The sequence below is a fragment of the Bombus huntii genome, chromosome 12 (assembly GCF_024542735.1).
Source record: "Bombus huntii isolate Logan2020A chromosome 12, iyBomHunt1.1, whole genome shotgun sequence".
NCBI lineage: Eukaryota > Metazoa > Arthropoda > Insecta > Hymenoptera > Apidae > Bombus > Bombus huntii.
The window spans coordinates 11,344,666-11,362,869 of NC_066249.1; the positions used below are offsets into that span (position 1 = coordinate 11,344,666).

The 18,204-nt window shown below is 46.5% G+C and overlaps 1 protein-coding gene across 5 annotated transcripts in view; it reads left to right on the forward strand.

The window, feature by feature from the left end:
• Positions 1–18,204, forward strand: part of LOC126871971 (homeobox protein homothorax) — a 503,672-nt gene that overhangs the window by 299,081 nt on the left and 186,387 nt on the right. For all 5 annotated transcript variants that reach the window (XM_050631394.1, XM_050631392.1, XM_050631391.1 and 2 more), the window contains one exon: positions 4,352–4,500. In XM_050631394.1, the coding sequence (XP_050487351.1) occupies positions 4,352–4,500 (149 nt within the window). The remainder of the gene's footprint in view (positions 1–4,351; positions 4,501–18,204) is intronic.

Here is an 18,204-nt window from a genome sequence, read left to right on the forward strand (position 1 = left end):
GCGCGCGTGCACGCGTGCACCAGCGCATGCCATCCACAATTTTCGCGACTTTCCGCCCTGGAATTTATCGCCGCGTTAAATTTCATCCCGATGCCTGCACGCGTTTAATTTCCTATGGTTGTTGCCTGGTTACACCGAGGAGACACTTGTTTCTGCTTCGAGCAATGTTTCGCAATGTGTTTGAGGTATTTTAAGGCGATCGAGAATCAAATTGGGGTAGCGGTTGGTCATTGAATTGAAGGATCGGAAGGTAGACAAATGTGGTTTCGATGATTGACAGGACGTGGGTAGTTGGTCACGCGTGAATAGCGCCGTGACTGGATTATAAACGAGAACGTTATTAAGTAGTAGCGTAGCGAGGTCGTGTGGAGTAGCTTTCTGATTCATGCAGTTTCAGCTAATGCGGTATGCGTAATTTTCCATACAGATTTAATTCGGACTAAATTATACTCCATAAAGACTTTCTTTTTAAGATGTTAATCTTTATGTATGTATTTAGGTTTCTGTCGATTCCTCTACTGCGACATTTAAACATCTAAATATCGAAGCCTAATCGATGCATGTTATGATCTCATGGTACTTTCTTCACTGATGATGATACCTATCGCAGTTCGAACCTTGGTTCACGCGTACTGAAGTTCATCTGCAAAACTGCGGATGTAAAATTGCGAAACGACATGCGCGAACTATACAGAACCGGATTCTCCTTGCCAGGATTCTTAATTGCCGGGTCTTAATTGCTCTAGAATGGTGGGAAATTAGATGCATCGTGCTCTAGATGCGTATCCTTTAGCCTAGCACTTCTAGTTACCTTAATGCTTTAGATAAAACGATACATATAAACAAGAAGCAACTCGCTTTAATCATCGACGGTGAATATTAGTCGGCATTTACGATACAGGATTTTAATCAAACGTAACCTTCTTCCATTATTTCTTCATCTTCGTTTCTGAAAACGTTCGAAATATTCCACGTGCTGAAAAGTGCGTTCCTTTAACACGTTCTCCACATTATTGTCGATGAATAGGACACGGTATTTCTTTCACATAACTCTGATCAAACGTAACCTTAGTTCGAGTAATTCCATTATTCTATCTTTTTCCTTCCTGTCTGAAAACAATCGGAGCATTCCATGTCTCCTTGGAAAACGTATCTCTTTAGCGTTGGTGTCTAGTTCGCGACGTCCGTCTTCCGTTTCTTGTAGCCGCTCAGGATGGGAAGGTTCGTTTTTCGGTGGGATTAGTTTCTCTCTCGCGGAAATGAGAAATTCCTGACGAGCAGGAGCCGGAGAGCACGGCTTCTTCGACCGATACGTCAGGGCACGGTAACGGCAGCGTACGATCGGCACGCTACATTAACTCGATTCACCGAGTAAATTAACTGCAATCAGGGGGACGGTCCGCTGGCCATTCCGTTATTCCGTTAGCCGGTTGCTAGCCGTTCCGCGCGCCTCTAGACCGCCCTATTCTCCAGTACGGGCTCACCATTACAGCCCGTGGAACAACGTTGGTCGACGAGGAATCGAGAGAGGACCTAACGTCGTTTTTGTGTTGTGAACACAAGGACCACCACGAACGGCTCTCTCTTGTTCCCCGGACGAAAACAAGCGTCCTACTCCAGAGAGGGAAACGGATCGACGCCAAGACTCCTGGTTCCTTGTGAATCCAACCGTGATGGCTCGCTGTGATGACGTGATTTCTTGGCCGTTATTGCGCGATTGCATGAGCCTAGTCTTCCTGCACCGCGGTCTATACCCGTTCTATCTGCACGTTCCATCGCACTGATTTCTACATTTAGTTAGATACATTAGAAGCAATTTGCGATTCTAGGATAAATCGTGGCTAGTCCGAGATGTAGATTCACCAGATTTCTCCGTGAATCTTTGATATATTGAAGAGAAGAGAGAGTTATTTACCTATTGTAGATATGTCTGGTCACGTTATGGGAGCAGAAAAATATAAATGCGGTAGAAATACGCTTACTGGAACTTGTCGGGAGACAAACAATTTATATAACTGGGATTCACGTAATAGGGATTCATCAATTTCCCTCTCTATGTTCCCTCTCTTCACATCCGTGTAATAGAAGTTCTAGTAGCGCAATTAATCGAGTAATAACTAAAATTTCGTTTGATAAGTAAATATAAACGGAGTACAGGTAATTAAGTTCTATTATACAATTTTCTTACAGCCTAAAATTTGTCACTTTATTAATGGGGAAATCACACGAACATTAATTTCTGAGTAGTCCGTAGAAACGATTATAGAAATCGTATCCTGACAAACAATTATCCGATCTCGAAGGATATAATATAAATTGTCTTCTCAGGGAATGTATCGAATTACTGTCGAATTACTGTTACTACTATCGATCTAGCCATGGCGATTGTAGTTCGAAAGCCACACGTTCATAAGAATTCGCCATTCTTAATTAAACATTCGTGCGTTCCGCTTGTCGATTATTTCGTACGCTGAAATACGCCGTCAGATCCGAAATCCCGTCGGTGAAATCGAATGGCAGGTGGTCCACGGAGGCTGATCGAAGTCGATCGCTTTTCCCTTTGGTTTTCTCCAGTCCTTGATCGTTGCCGGAGAGAATGGCGAACGCGAAGATACGTCGTGCACGGCTCCAATTTCCATCGATCTCCCGCCGTTTCGCTCCGTCCGCTCCTACGACGGACAAATTTTTCGTCCTGCTGCTGGCCACCCTTTTCGCCGGACGAATTCAAAGTTAATCTCGGTCACGAGACCGTTCCTCGGCTCTCGAGGGGTGGTGGCGTTGGTGGCGATATTGGGTTGGCGCCCCGGGCGACCTGTCATCGTGAAACCCCCGGGAGCACCGAGGCTCACCCTGATCTCTCTGTTACGATAGAACCTTGGGAACCGGAGCCTTGGGCGGCACGATAAGGCTCGGTCATTTATAATCCGTCGGCGTAAGTAGCCTGCCGTTCTCCTTCCGCGCCAATCCACAGGGAAAGAGAGAGAGAGAGAGAGAGAAAGGAATAAGAATAAAGGAAACCTCGAACTTCCGGCCGTTTCAAACGAGATCGATCGGTACGCCAGCTGAATTTTGATGATCGCGTTTACTGCTGCTCCGATTCAATCGTTCGTTACTATTTTTATGTACCACCTAGCGAGCGATAGCCCAGTACATAATCGACTTGAATTTAGTGCAATTTCTAACGAAGAATTCGTTTAGAAAGCGAGTGATTTGGTTTCGAATATGGGACCAAGTATCTGACCAGGATGTTTCTATTCTACTTACTAGTTCCAAAAGTAAACGTTTAAGGCTATGGTTACGGTGGATGCGTATACGGTGGACGATACCGACATTCTGACGAACTCAATGGCGTCAATGTAACCGAACGTGCCGATATACAGATTTTTTTGAGCATATACATTGTAATGTTCGAATGTTTGATTCGTCGCTACAGCCTTGGCGTTATGTGTAACTGAACAAAAACGATCCGAGTTGTTTTGTGATACTTAGGCAAGTTCTGATTGTATAATATGCTGACTTCGCAAAAAATAGCATCGAGTGGCTTTCTCGAAAGCATCAATTTTCACCCAGCCGGCAGCGCCGGACGAGTTCATCAGCTCGGCTCTTAATTAATGCGAGGAATGGATCTGACGGAAAAAGGGGATAGAAATGAACGGGGAGGATACCTGGAAATGGCTCCGGCCTGATAATTTATAAAAATGATATTTGCTTCGGCAAAGCGTGACCGTAAGCCGTCTTAATATCTCTCATTACCGTCTCGCTGCTCGAGTCCCCGGTGACCGTGCAATTAAAAAGCTAAGATTGATAAATGACGGGGAATTAATGCGCCCAGGGGATGAAAACGAGGGATGGGGGGCAGAGGCACGGCATCAGAATCGGGGCTAGAACGTTTAGGGGGGCCAGCCGGAGAAAGAGGGACAGGGTGATTGCGGGTGGCTTAATGGTGTTTGTATGCATGGGAACCGGTCATAGGGGTGAGACAGTTATCGCGCTCAGTCTACTTTGCGCCGAAAATCGGGACGTGGTTTAAAGTACTTTAAAATCTCACCCTTAATAATACATTCGAAATATATTTCGGTTCTAAAAAGGGTGACGTACGAAGTGATCGTTGTAATTTTTTATATCTATGTTAAGTTTTATTGTTGTTAGAGCTTGTTCTTAGACCAAGTTCATGATACGATCGAAAGCTCTTCTATTTCTAGGAACAGATTTGATTCTTTATGCTATCTACCAATATTTAAATGGCACGTTATCGTACGTTAATCAATTGTTATTTTTAATCGTTTCAAATGTAGTTTTTTCGGTGATTTTTAATAGAAGATTAATGTGATCGAATTTCGTTTGGTTACAGGTGACGCGAGTAACGCGAGTATCGGCAGCGGCGAGGGCACCGGTGAGGAAGACGACGATTCATCGGGTAAGAAGAACCAGAAGAAGAGGGGCATCTTCCCCAAAGTCGCGACCAATATCCTCAGGGCGTGGCTATTTCAACACCTCACGGTAAGTCTTTTGCATATATCTTTCATCGTGCATCGCACGTCTCCATGACGTTTCTCTGTCCGTGAGTCTTTCACACGCGTCGCCAGGCAACGACAAACGACGTCGTTCGTCGTCTTCGTCAACGATCGCTCTGACTCTCACTCGTATATCTTCTTATTGCAAACCGTACACAAACGTGATCTACATGGAAGAAACCTACCTAAGTTTCTCCCTTGCAATAACGGTAGTAAAGCAAGTGAAAACCTATCCGTTTAAATATCGTTTCCAAACGATTATTCACTTATCAAGCGGCGCTTAAAACCGAGAAGCGAAGATAAACGACGCAACGAAACGTCGCGGCAAAAAGAAACATTTCCTAAATTGCTTTTACCCGGCGCTGAAGTTAAGCTCGGGGAACGATGAGAAAAAGAAAAAGCAAAGGCGAAGACGGAAAAACGCGTTCGAGAGCAGAGGGACGTACTAATCTCCTAATGCCAAGATAAGGAGCGGTGGCCGCGGTGCCTCCTCTGCTCGTAACCCACCGGGTCCTCGGCCATCTAATGATTCACGGGTAATCTGAGCCGCAAAAAGCGCAACGCGATTAAAGGGACCGGGAAGGGAGAAAAGAGAGAGAGAGAGAGAGAGAGAGAATGTTGCGCGCTGGTTGCCGGTGGCCGCGGTTGCGTAACGTTGCGCGCGGCAATTCGGAGCACGGTACATTGTCCCTCATACTACGGACACCCCATAGATTTCGGGTGTGATCAGGTTACCTTGCGAGAGCGGTAATCATATTGCAGCTCGGTTAATGCCATTACCGCACCGGGGGGGAGGGTTGGCAGCTACCCTCGAAACCACCCCGCAACCAGCACACCGTCCGCGTCCCCCGATACCCCGCTTTCTCTACGCTTCTCTAGCGCCGGCTTCACCAACCCCCTAACAACGTGTATTGGATATGACGTCGGGGATAGTAGGTTCATGGTTTAATGCATATACGCTGTTTGCGCGATGACGATATCGCGCGTCGTGGAAAGACGAGCTTCGCCCCCTGATACCGCGACCGCGGCCTTCCTCTTATTCGGTTAATCGCGTTCTCCAGAGCTTGCAGCAGGTTAACGCGGCGGTGCTTGAAAGGATTTTAATGTTACTCTAGAATGTGTCTCTGTGTTGATGCTCTTCAAATACTCGGTCGTTTTAGGTTCCTTTAGCTGGCGATTTTGCGAAATGTTATTTAGCTGCTTTCGCGCTAGAGTTGGCGAATAGTTCGCAAATATTGTGGATCATGAATAGTATTCAGTGGTAATACGTACTATCACGAGTAGCAACCAACGAACTTGTTGGAAATTATTATTCACTCGGGAGATTAGATTCGCGGTATATCGAGGTAATGTGAACAGAATGTTACAAGATAACACTTTCGCTACATAATTTAGAAGCAAGGTGATAATGCCTTCTTAGTATGGTATATACAATCTATGGTTTATATAAAGACGCCGATATCATTCCTATGTTAGATCAGAAACTACCAATCGTACGTAAAATAAAAACGAAAGTGTGTGATCTGCTGTGTAGTTTATGACACTGATTTGTCGAGAAGAGCACCATGTACATTTTGTTCACACAAACGATATGAAAGAAAACTATTCACAAACGATTTTCGACGATAGAAGCGGAATTTAATTGATTAGAAGGATCCTGTTTCTTCAGCAATCTAACCGCGTGACCAAAGTATCGATAAGTACGTTTAGAAGATAAAAATAATTTTCATGAGGGATATACTCGCAGAATTCGTTGCAAGTCTGATACTCCATGGCTGTACTATTACGCGATATTCACTGCCAGAAATTACAGCGGTTTTTCGTGACGGTCGTCTTGGTCAGACATTCGTCTCGGCTCTATTACGAGCGATTAAGCAACTATATCATGAACCAGAATTCATTCGGCGCACTGGATACATATTACGGCTTAAAAGAGTAACTGACTCGAGCCAAGTGTGTATTCACTCGAGTGGCAGTCTCTTAAAGAGCTCCTTCCGACGTTCCCTTTTTCCAGCAAACGAATTACGGCCTCAACAGCCTTGATTTAGCGTCCTAATCTTTCTCTCGCGATGACTTACGACCGCAACAAGGGCTAACATTCTCCTTGTTCACCCCGCGGGACCGTTTCGTCGGTAATTATTGCGGAACAGATGTCTGAAACGAGTGTGGCTCAATCACGGTACAAGCTGCTTTCGCACGAATTTTCACCATTCTGCTTCTCTACTTTTCTTTCGATGTACCTTAATGTTATTATATCTATATATTCTACATATTCGATATCTACTTTCATCGGCAGGCAGTGTCTCTCTGGTTGCTTATTGTGTCACGTTAAAGCGCAAATAAATCGAGTAACGGTCGAACTTGAATACCAAGCTGTTCGCTTCGGTAAATTTATCACCGTGAAAGCGAACGCGACGTTGTCGTTCGTTCCATCGTGTCTTGTCGTGGTCGTGGTCGGGCGTCGCGTCGTTTTCATCGAGAATTCCAGATCGTAGCAGGCCACCGGCCACGTCGTTTCACCCCGTCGGCGAAACATTTCGGAATCACGGGGACCCGCGCCAAGGAATTCGTCGGAGCTCGCCAATAACCTGTTCCCGTTCGAGAAAGCCAACGCCAATCTCGCGTTCCGCATTGACGCAGAGCGAAAGAAAGAAAAAAAGAGAAAGAGAAAGAGAGAGAGAGAGAGAGAGAGAGAGAGAGCTACAGGAGCGGGAAAGCGGCATCAGATAGTACATAGACATAGTTTATATACAGCCATATATAGATGACTACGATTGAATAAGGAACGTGGCGGTCAGTTCGGATAAAAGCGCTTGTCGCGGTCGTAGACGATGAAAAGGGAAAAACTAATGTGTTTTGGCCGATGTTAGATCAAAGAAGACGAATATGTTGCATGGAAAGCTGCACGATTGGTAGACGCGAAGAGTTGTCAGCCGAGTCTTGTACGACCGAGTATACATTAAATTAATTTGATGGAGGCGGAGTGGCTACGCTTAGTTGGCTTGCGTTAGACGCAGTCTGATGTTCTACGGTCTAGCTTCTTCTTCTTTGTGTCACTAAATATCGTAACACAGCAAGTGGGGATGTTGACTCTGGTCGAGAAGTTTCGCGACGTGCGTCGTGTAAAACGCGAAAACTGAACGGGAAAGTCACGGTCAACGGGGTGAAAGTCGTGCCGGGAAAGAGCCGTTTAACCCAGGAACTTGTAAATAGCGTTCGGGACACGACGCCAGATCGGTGATTTATTTGTCGTCTGGAAGCCGCTTAGAACATGAATAATTTAGACGTGCTCGCGAATAGAAAGGGTCGACGTTAATTCGATACAAGGATGTTCAAACAGCGAGAACGTCGTAACGCCGTCAGTGTACGAAATCGTTCCGGTTGTACCGACGAGAGGTTGGGAGAAGCGACGTCTTTCTCCGGCGGGTCTCTTGTTCGCCAGTTCTCACCGGGTTTCAGCCGCTTTCGCTCCTTCTCTCTTGCTCCTTGGCTGTCATTTTGAAAGCCATCCCGACGGCCGCCCCTCACCGGCCGTCCGTACGTCTGTCCGACCAGCCAGCGTACCAACCAACCGACCAACCAACCAACTCTGCGACCCTCCCCAAGTTTAATTAGACGGAAGAGGAGCATACATCATGGTCGACTCTGTGTCCCGACCTTCCATGCCAGCCAACTTGGGCTTTCCAGAATTGTGGCCACCGACCTACTACCACTTCTCTCTGTTCGTTCCTTCCTTCGCACACGTTGCTTCGGCAACGATGTTTGGAACTACGAGAGAATCTTCTCTAGGATTGTCCTCCTTTTAGGATTCTGTGTTGTCGTACATGTATGTAGCAATCTGTTCTATGTAGGAAATTATTCTTCCCGACGAAACTGGCGATATAATCCGCGATTCGCCGACTGATATCGAACTGCAGTTGATATATAGTATCTGAATTTACCAGAAAATCTAAGACAACGAAGGAAGGTTTCAACGAAAGAATAGAAATTCATTAGGAAAGTTTCGCTCGAGCCAGTAACAATTGCGCGTGGCGCTCGAGCGATAATGCGGAAGTACGCGGGGCAGGAAAAGAAGAAAGATTGAAGATGGAGTCGACATATATAATCCATTTTAATTTACTCGGAAGATATATCCCGTCTAGCTTGCAGTTTCCTGCGACTTCACCGCGCCGCGCCTTCCGTTTCCAACCCCTGACTCCTCTCGTTCTTCCATTTTCTATCTCCGCCTTTTGCCCGCCTGTTCCTCGATCTTTCTTCCTGCTTCGGCGTCGTCCTTATCCCTAGACATCGTACCGGAGTCTTCTTATATCAATGGAAACATTTCGCGAAATTACATTTGCCAGTTCCGCGCGTTGCGCCGTTTCACGTATCGAGTGGCTCCCAGGAATCTCTTTTACCTTCGGTCAAATAAATTTCACGGCGAGCAAGCTAGTTTCGTATCAGATTCTTCCTCGGCGAGATCTATGAATGTTTAACTCCGACCTGCAGCAAAGATCTTCGTTTAGTCTCCGGTCATTAATCGATATAATTCTACTCGTCTTTCGTCTCGTCGAAATTAAGGGAAAGATGAACTCTACCGAAAGAACGTTTAAGGCGTAAAGAGATAGAGTAACCGAGAAGCGTACGACTATTCTTATTCTGTGTTTCGTGTTGTAACGCGAGAACGGAGCATAGTCGCGGCAATCAATAAGCCATCTAAGGCAGGTAATGCTGCTATGGTACAAACCACAAACCGGCAATGCCATTATCTGCACATGCACATGCATACGTACAGGCGCACACGCACGCGTGCACACCAGCGACCGCAGGTTGAGAGATGCAAGCGCAGTTTCATCAAGATCGATAATGAACCGCGTTTCATTTAGCGTATTGCGCGCCGCCATACCAATATATCTTGCCGCGATCTTTAATTCATCCGTATCGCGCGCGCCGATCGGATCGGGACTCAGCGTGAAGCTGCGAACAAAAACGGGCAGATCGATCTGACGCGTGGCGGCATTCTTCCACGTTCGACGTTACTCTCTCCGTGTAAAACGCCATAATCCGGTCCTTTTTCTCTGACCAATAGAATTGCTAATCCGTTATTTCCGACCGAGATCATGTTTCCCCGTCACGACTACGGTCAAGCCTTTTAATCGTCTCTTTCTAAATCTACTAACTGTTGTACGTCATCATTTCACGAGAGCCACCTTCCAGGAGAGTGAAATCTTCTCTTGAGATCGTTCGCCGAAATCGAGAGAATACAGTAAGATAGAGTTATCCGAATTATTTAAGCTTAACATCGTAAAATTCAGTCTTGAACTTTGCACGGAATTATGAAATTTGTTGTACGTTATGAGTTTTCGCTATTATCTGATATTAAGGTGGTTTATTAAGAGACGAGTGATAAAATTGTAATAGTCAGTGTATATTAAAATCACTGTTGCGTATTATCGACTAAAGAGAAACCGGTCAGGTCAAACCGATCGGTAGATATCGCGTACCTCGAATGACTTACCATAACGTTCAAGATGGAGGAGATGAAATAACTCGAGTGTTAGATTTAGACGGCACTTTATTTGTACTAGTTGTAGCACTTAACCGAACTAAGTGAGGACTACTGTCGTCCTGAGTCTGTACTGTCCGATGGTTGGAGATGAACTCAACTCCCCCGTTCCTGATTCTCTCCTCCCGCCGTTGGATTTCTTCTCTCCACCGTGCCCTTCCGGCTGGTCCTTTCCTGGGGGTTTTTCCTGGCCTCGAGTCATTACGTTTACCGCCCTGGAAGGACATGTAATTCGGAATTTCCTAACGAGAGGAATGGGCCTGTCCGTGTCATAAACGGACGGCCACTCAAATTCCGAATTACAGCCCTGGGAGGATCGGTAATTCAGAATTTCCTAATGAGAGAAATGAGCCTGACCGTGCCATAAACGGACGGTCAACTGAAATTCCGAACAATCACTTTAAATATAAGTGCAGAGATAGTCGGTCGTAATCGTCGCTTGCTCAATGCTACTGTAGGACTCGCAATACTGTAAGATTCGCTTTTCTGATTCCTAGAGAGCACGTATGTTTATCTATATCGATCGGTGGGCTTCCAAAAAGTTTAAATGTAGCTCCGGTTGACGATTACAAATAACGGCGATTATGTTTTGCGCGGAGTTGGTTTACTTTTGAACCTAGCAAATCAAAACAATGTTGACATTAAAAGGTACAACAATATGAGTCACACGGATTTGAATCTTTCGTTGACTCGTGTGTCGCTACAATACAATAACAAGAGAATGAAAAAATATCGTTTAGATGCAGTAAGGAACAATATAAAAAATGAGTACTCTATTATAGGATTATAGATACGTAAAAATAAAGTAATACACGCTATTGATTAATGATAATTACAACCGAGAATATTGACGTTAATTGAAGAAACTTTCCGTTTGATGAGCTTAATTTCATTCCCGCTATAAGTAGAAAACAGTGGCTGTCGAGCTGTCAATGTAAATACACGATATACTATTTCACTGTTCATCATGCCACAAATAATAGGTCGAATTGGTCTATTTTCAAATTACCTAAAAATCGTTCGTAACCGAGCATGACGAATTACAAGGCAATTTACTCAGATTGACTAAAATATCCTACGATGGTCGTTCGCAGGATTTCTCTTACTGTTTGTCGAGACAAACCCCCGTCGGCAGTTGTCGACGAGTCTCGCGCAGCGGATTTCACGGAACGACGCCCTCCCAAAAGACGGTGGAACGGTCTTAGTTCGGATATTTTAAACAATTTGCATAGACAATCATAGCGGCCGTTTTTTCGGCTATAAAGGGGCTCTCGACGACACTCGAGTCGACTGCCACGATCCGCCAGCTGGCTGACTGGTTGGCTTCTGCCCGCGTGCCGCCCTCTTCGTCGCCGCAACTACTACTACCCGAGCGTTTTATGCCGCCATAACCGTAGCACACCATGGCCCACTTAGATCTACTATCTCGGTCCCGGCGTGGTGTCCGCGTACACCGGCTGATATCTATTGTCCCCTTGCCACCCCTGGACCAGCCGTTTAACCGACTCCCTTCTGCTACCGGGTTACTCGTCCTTGCCAATTGCTGGGTCAAGGTCTACGAGCCCGCCTCATCTTCTCTCTCCAATGGCGTCTGACGATTATGTTTGATGAGTTCGTTAGCTGTGATCCTTGCATCGTTTCCTTTGGTGGTTGGACAATTGTTCCGCTGCGAAGTTACAAGCTTCTTCGACGCACCCGTTGTCACCCTATCGGCTCGAAAGAACGTGGAGGAGACGTTTGCATACATCGGGTGGCAGTTTTCCGCTCGAACAAATCCTCGCGACTCGTTTCGCCTTCTTTTCCCTGGCTGGGATGTCGATGCTTCTTCTCGCTTTCTCCTCTTCCTGCGCCGATACCGACGCTCGTTTACCCCTCTGAGCGGGCTTTCTTTATTCCAACGTGTTTCTCCGTTTTACGATCTGCCTACGTTAGGGATTTTCTCAGGGAAAGCGATACACGATTCGGATGCTGTATGTCATGGATCATGTTAAATGGAGTTCGCAGTTAATTGTATCTTTAATCGTTTCTTTTATTTATGTTGAGATCTATATGGCCGAATCACGTTCTCAGATTGATTTAATTTTATTGTATCGAGATTTTTAATTGTTTCATTGATGTGTATAAAGAAGTATTTGCACACCAGGAGCAAGTATATTATATTTCATGCCATTTAGCAATAACTTCACTTAACTACAATTTAATACTATGAAAATAAAGCGTAGAATTCGAGAAAAAACTTCAATGAAAATTCAAGTATGTTCAAATTCTTTTTGTGACCACTGTATGTTAGTTAGGACACGTCAATGGATTCGTCAAACTTTGTTCTGTTTAAAAAATACGCATAATTGTTACAGACCATTTTTACAAACACAATGAATCACTTCAAGAAAATCTAATAAATCATAAACTCTTTCGCACTGTGCGTTTATGTCCCTAGATTCTCTTTCTCAAAGTGTGAAAATATATCGTTTGGGCGAGTTAGAGGGTTCAAGCAAGACGATGTAATTTCCTCTGTCCGTGGGGTAGTCCGCACGAAGGGACGTTTCCGTGTCCTCTCGGTTGTCCTAGTCTGGCGAAAGGTATACCCCATCCACGCTGTGTCTCTACGGTCAACCTACAACCTTCAACCTCCGCTGGTTGGCCCCGGGGTACGGCAAACCCTTCTGGCTTTTGGTTCGTGCTCACTGGCGCCGCCTTGGCTCGCATTTGAATATAATACTTGGCCCTCGTCGAGCGACCGTCCCGGCAACCGAAGCGAACTGTAATTATGTTGATGCGCAGCCATTGTTGCGTCCATCCTGGACGCCCGGTTGAATGCCGAATCTCCTTCTTTCCCTCTTTGGAAAGGCCTCCACTCTCGCCCACGCCGCCGCTATGGCGAGAGATACCGAGACGATTATTCTCGTATGCTTGATGCGTTTTACCGAAACCAGACAACGAGCAAAACGAGAAAGTTCTGGTCTGTTACTAGTAACATGCTCTATCTCTATTCTACGTTTCTGGTATTTATATTCGCAGGAAAAAAAAAACATAAAAGGAGAAAAAGGAAAAGAGGATTGGTAACAATCGATCGTGCAATTTCAAAGGAAAACTACTGATCCCCGTGCGAAATTAATTGGCGGAGCTCAGTTTCCCGGAGATTAACTCTCCGTGGTGGAAGGATGGGAGCGGGCCACGTGGATGATTAAAAAAAGGAAGAGAATTCTTAAGAGCCGGTTGGATAATTGCAAAAACTGTACGCGGTTAGCGTCGTTGTGACGGTATTGGAAGTTAGCGTGCAGGAACGGTGCACCGGGAGCGTGCAACGGGTTCAGTGTCGAGAGCCACCATCCCCCGTCTAGGTGAAGGGGTGGCGCGCGCGGACCCAGGATTAGACTGTCGCCCCACGACAGGGTAAGCCCCTATTTTTGCGAAATTTATCGCCGTTAATCCCTCACCCTCCTCACCCTCGGCGTTCTCTCCATCGTGCCCGTTGTTCTCGTTGTCCTCTCCGGTTTTGCCATTCTCTTTCTACCTTCGCCCGTTCGTCTCCTCGTCTCTTGTCCTCTTGCGCTACTCCTCCTCCTCCTCCTCCTGGTGCTGCCACCGGTGCTGCTGATCCCTCCCGCCCCCCTTGTCGATATGAAAAATAATAAAATGCCGCGTCTTTATAGTCGCAGGCGCGCCCTTTGCCCCGCCGACGCGGCGCCTGGCCTCTTTCAGCTGCGCGCTGGACTACTCGTCGACGGGTAATCCGGCCGGGATTTAAAACATTCGTATCTTGAATATGCATTCATAGGTTTAAACCTGCGGGGCTGGCTCGCGTATATCCCATCGCCGGCGTGCGGGCAAAGGGGAGAAGAGAAAGTCGTAAGCGCAAACGTGGACGCGTGTTCGTATCGAATCTATGTGTGTATACGTATGTAGGTGTGATTGTATGCGTCTCTCATCCTTACGCTCGCTAAGCGGCGAGTAGAGCCCGGGTATTAGCTCGGCCACTCATTAGCCTTTCTGGTCCTACTTGTCGCTTGACGTAATCTCACGTCCGTCCCGACCGGCCGGCCAGGCTTAACTTTGACGCTGCTCCACGTCGCTACTTCCGGGGCTATCACCTTCGCCGTCGAGATCTGCAGCTCGTGACGCTCGTTAGGCCTAGGCTCGAGAGCCGCTTCCTCTTCTGTGCACTTTTCGCCACACACACGGGATTCCTAGCTCCGTTATCAGATACCACGGTAAAGTACAACGACGACAGACGAAATGAGTTATTATACTCTGTTGGTCGAGCCGTGCAACCAAGAAGATTCGAGCGTCCGTCCTCTTTGCGATTATTTTCTCGCGTGTCCGATTGTGTACGTAACACGATTCGGTAACGCTGATTTTTCGCTCGATACCGAGAGGGTACAACGATGGATAGACTTCCAGGTGAGAATCGTGTTCGGGATCCGTCAAGGACGGTGCTTTCGTTACAGTTTAAATTAATCCAATTATGCATGCCGAGCAAACCGAAGAACCGACTACTCTGTCCGTCTCGCCGCTTTCTCTCACTCTCTCCCTCTCTCTCTCTCCCTCTCTTTCTTTCACGGCCGTTCTCCTCTGGTTTGGACTTTAAAGGTTTAAGCCGAATAATGGACGTAAGGTCCGCGCCGTCATCCATATGCAAAACGTCCTCGCAGCGGCAAGGATTAGTCACGGTGATTTCGAAAGGATCCGGGACGGCGGAATTTACGTGGCGACTCTCCTCCGCTGAACACCTTGCACGCTGATTTGTCGTCCATCGTCCCTCGTTACATTCGATTCAATCTCGTATCAAAGCAATTACTTCGACGTCAAATGTAAAACATCGCGGTTTTATCCTGAAAAATGTCTTTTGCCCCTGATCGCTTTTATCTTTAAAATAGAACTCGCGTGTACGCGTGAGGAGTAACCGGACGTGTACGCGTACTCTGTTTCATCAGCATCCAGCCGAAGCTCGATTACTGTTAAGAGTACTCGCTTAATAACCGCTTAACGTACCGCACTTATCGCGACTCCGAAAGAGTGTAGTCACGGCTGGTCCCATGGGTGCCTCCGGCGGATTTATGAGCCAGAGCCACGCTGTCCGTGAACTAGGTTGAGCCGAGCTCCACGGATAAAACGTGGCTCCTCTTTCGAACGCCTCTTTCGAATTTTCTCTCTCCCGCCGGTCGTCTTTAATGATCCTTCTGCGAACACCAATCCCATTAGAGGCGTCTTATCCGCGATTCCCCCTGGACCTTTAAATTTCTTCTAACCGTTCAGCTCGCCCTGCACGACGAAGATCCGGAACAGACCGCGAGAAGTACTTCTGTTAGTCTATGAACTCGATTCTAGTTCATCCATGCCTTGTTCTAAAATTCATCGTGTCTAGGTGTGTTTGTGCCAGAGAACGTTTCACGGATCAGGATATCAGGCGGCACCCATTAAGGAGAGTGCCGGACATCCAAGCAGCCTGTGTACTTAACTAGCATTAGACGCTCCCCTGTTCGTGTGACGTCGAACGGGTACGTGCGTGCACGCGCATGTGTGTGTGAATGTTTTCGTATTGATCAAATATCGATACGCGCACCTGTGCGTGTCGATCGACCAAGAGGCATTTATGTCTACGACCTTCCCGATCTATCTATCTTATTCTTGGTTTTTGTTCATTTGCCCGCTCTCTCTCATCCACGATCAGGACTAGCAGTTTAGATTGTACAGCTACTAGTCGAAGCGCAGGGCTGTCTCGTGGATTATATTATTCACAACACGTTGGACGCTTTGAGAGCGACGCTAGAGTCGCATTCTTTCGCGCATCTCCTTCTTTCCATCAACGAATGATTTGCAGCGAACAGTCGATCAACAGTTTCAATCCTTTTTCGGTTCTCTGCCTTTCTTTTCTCCTTCATCTCGAGTTAACCAAGTCTTTTCGCCCGTAGCTCCCGGCATTCTGACACAATGGCGCAACGTTTATGTGCGGAACATTAATTACCGGGCCGTTAACAAAATATCATCGAGTTGTTTTCAATCGATAATAAAGGCGTAACACAAAACACCGGAACTCCGGTATAAATTATTTACGGGCGAATAGCGACGAGCCGGCCAGCGTATTATGCCGGAAGAGCGAACAAACGCGCGCTCGGCTCGTGAATTTCTATCGCGCGCAATTAACGAAATGTTAATTAATAATTGCTACGTCCGTTGACCTGTGCTCGTTCCAATGGCTGACACGAGGCGCGCCATTCCCGCTGTTCGAAAAATACGACTCGATGATACGGCTTCGCAAAGAGCGAGGCGTTCCTGGTTTCTCGCGGTCTCTCAGGTAGAGGTTTCTTTCTCTGGCCACGTCCACGCGTGCCAACCGAACGAGGTGACTCTCGAACAAAGCCAACCTCGCGATTTTTGCGGCACCTTTTGCAGCCGGTACGCCGTCATCGCGATTGGACGGTTAACGAACCAGCGAAGCGAACGAATCGCCGTGGCGATTCTCCACGCGGTTCTCCTCGCGTTTCTCCTCGCGTTTCTCCTCGCGTTTCTCGCGCGAGTATCCTCCTTTTATTGGATTGGGCATCCAGAAGAGGGTTAGTGTGAGAGAGAGAGAGAGAGAGAAGAGTCTACGTTAGAGGAAAGAGAGTTGCTTTACCGGCTGAACGGGGCTTACAGTGGATCCGGATTTCACGGTCTTCAGGCGGTATCGTTCGTCGCCTCTTCCTTTTTCTTCTTCTCTCATTTCTTTCGCCGTTCTTACGCGGCGACTTCTCAGAGCCTGAGCTGTTCCGCGCTCCGCTCGATCCTTCCGCCAGCATATTTTACGCGTACGTTCGGATATGTTTGTAGCGGCTGGAAATGATTGAAGAAGAAGAGGTAAGAACGAGAGAGAAGCCGCTAGGTTTTTGCGTTAAGCTGCGGGATATTCTAACTGGTAGCGGTAACTCGTTGATGAGGTTCGTTGATTAGAAGACATTTCATTGTTGCGAATTTACGCTACGTAAATATGGCAAAGTTTGGAATATACATAGTCTGGTATGAAGATTAAAACGATGCGTGTCTAACTTGTAATTTCTTAGTTTTCGTATTGCTATCGTCTCAACAAATGAAAAATTGGGATGAAAAACTTTGCGTATTAACGATGATTTTTCTATATTTTTCTCAAATTTGAGGAACTTCTTAAAGATAGAAAGGTACGGTTGACAGCGAGAACGCAGCCGGATCCCGTAATGATAAATAAATAGGAGTGTTCGCGAAAGGATATCAACGAGTTAGTAGCAACATAAAAGATGAACAATTTAAAATACATGAACTTCCATAATTTTGTTGATCTGTTCAAACATTGAAAGTACCATCAACAGTTATTAGCAACATAAAAAAAATCTACTCCGAAAGAGAGAAAAGTAAATTCTCTCATTGTCGCCGAATTTCACACGAATCCCTGGTTCCATTAATGTATTACACCGTAACCCAACTAAGATCCGCTCGAATTCGCTGGCGAAACAAGCCTCGAGAGTGGCCGAACGTGGACGTCAAAACACCGGTATCCTCTCTATGGTTCCTCGAAATGGGAGTTAACCTGATCCGAAAGACACTTCAATTGCTAGAATCCAGCATAGGCGAGTATAGCACAGACGGGTTCTCTCACACGCGTCCCACCCGACCATCCTTTAATTCAGGTTGACAGGTGAATTCCTTTCCCTTCCCGCCGCGACGCCGCTATCCCTCGGGGTAAGATAGATCCGTTCCCGGGATTTCCTACGGGATCCGGTGGATCTTATATCACCGACGGCCATCTCTATATAAGCAATCCCGCCCTTCGTCCTGGCTCATCCGAATTGCCGGTAGCGCTGGCATTCGATCTGCTGGGAATCCAGAAACATTTCCTCTCGGCTAATGCGCCGGAATTACGCAATTCTGGCTGCGCCTTGCTCCTCTTTTATCGGCGCCTGGGAAATCCCCGCGCGATGGAAATTGGAACATATCGATCACCGGTCCTTTCCTACTCTTTCCTTTTTTCTTTTTTTTTTATTCTTCTGCAAAGATCTCTATGTCACGAGGAAGTTCACGCATCGTCATCTTAATCTTCTCGCATTAAACGTTTACAGATTGCCTGGCCGACGACTGTATGACGCAACTAAAGATATAGGAATACCAATACAAATATCAATAAGAAATAGGAAT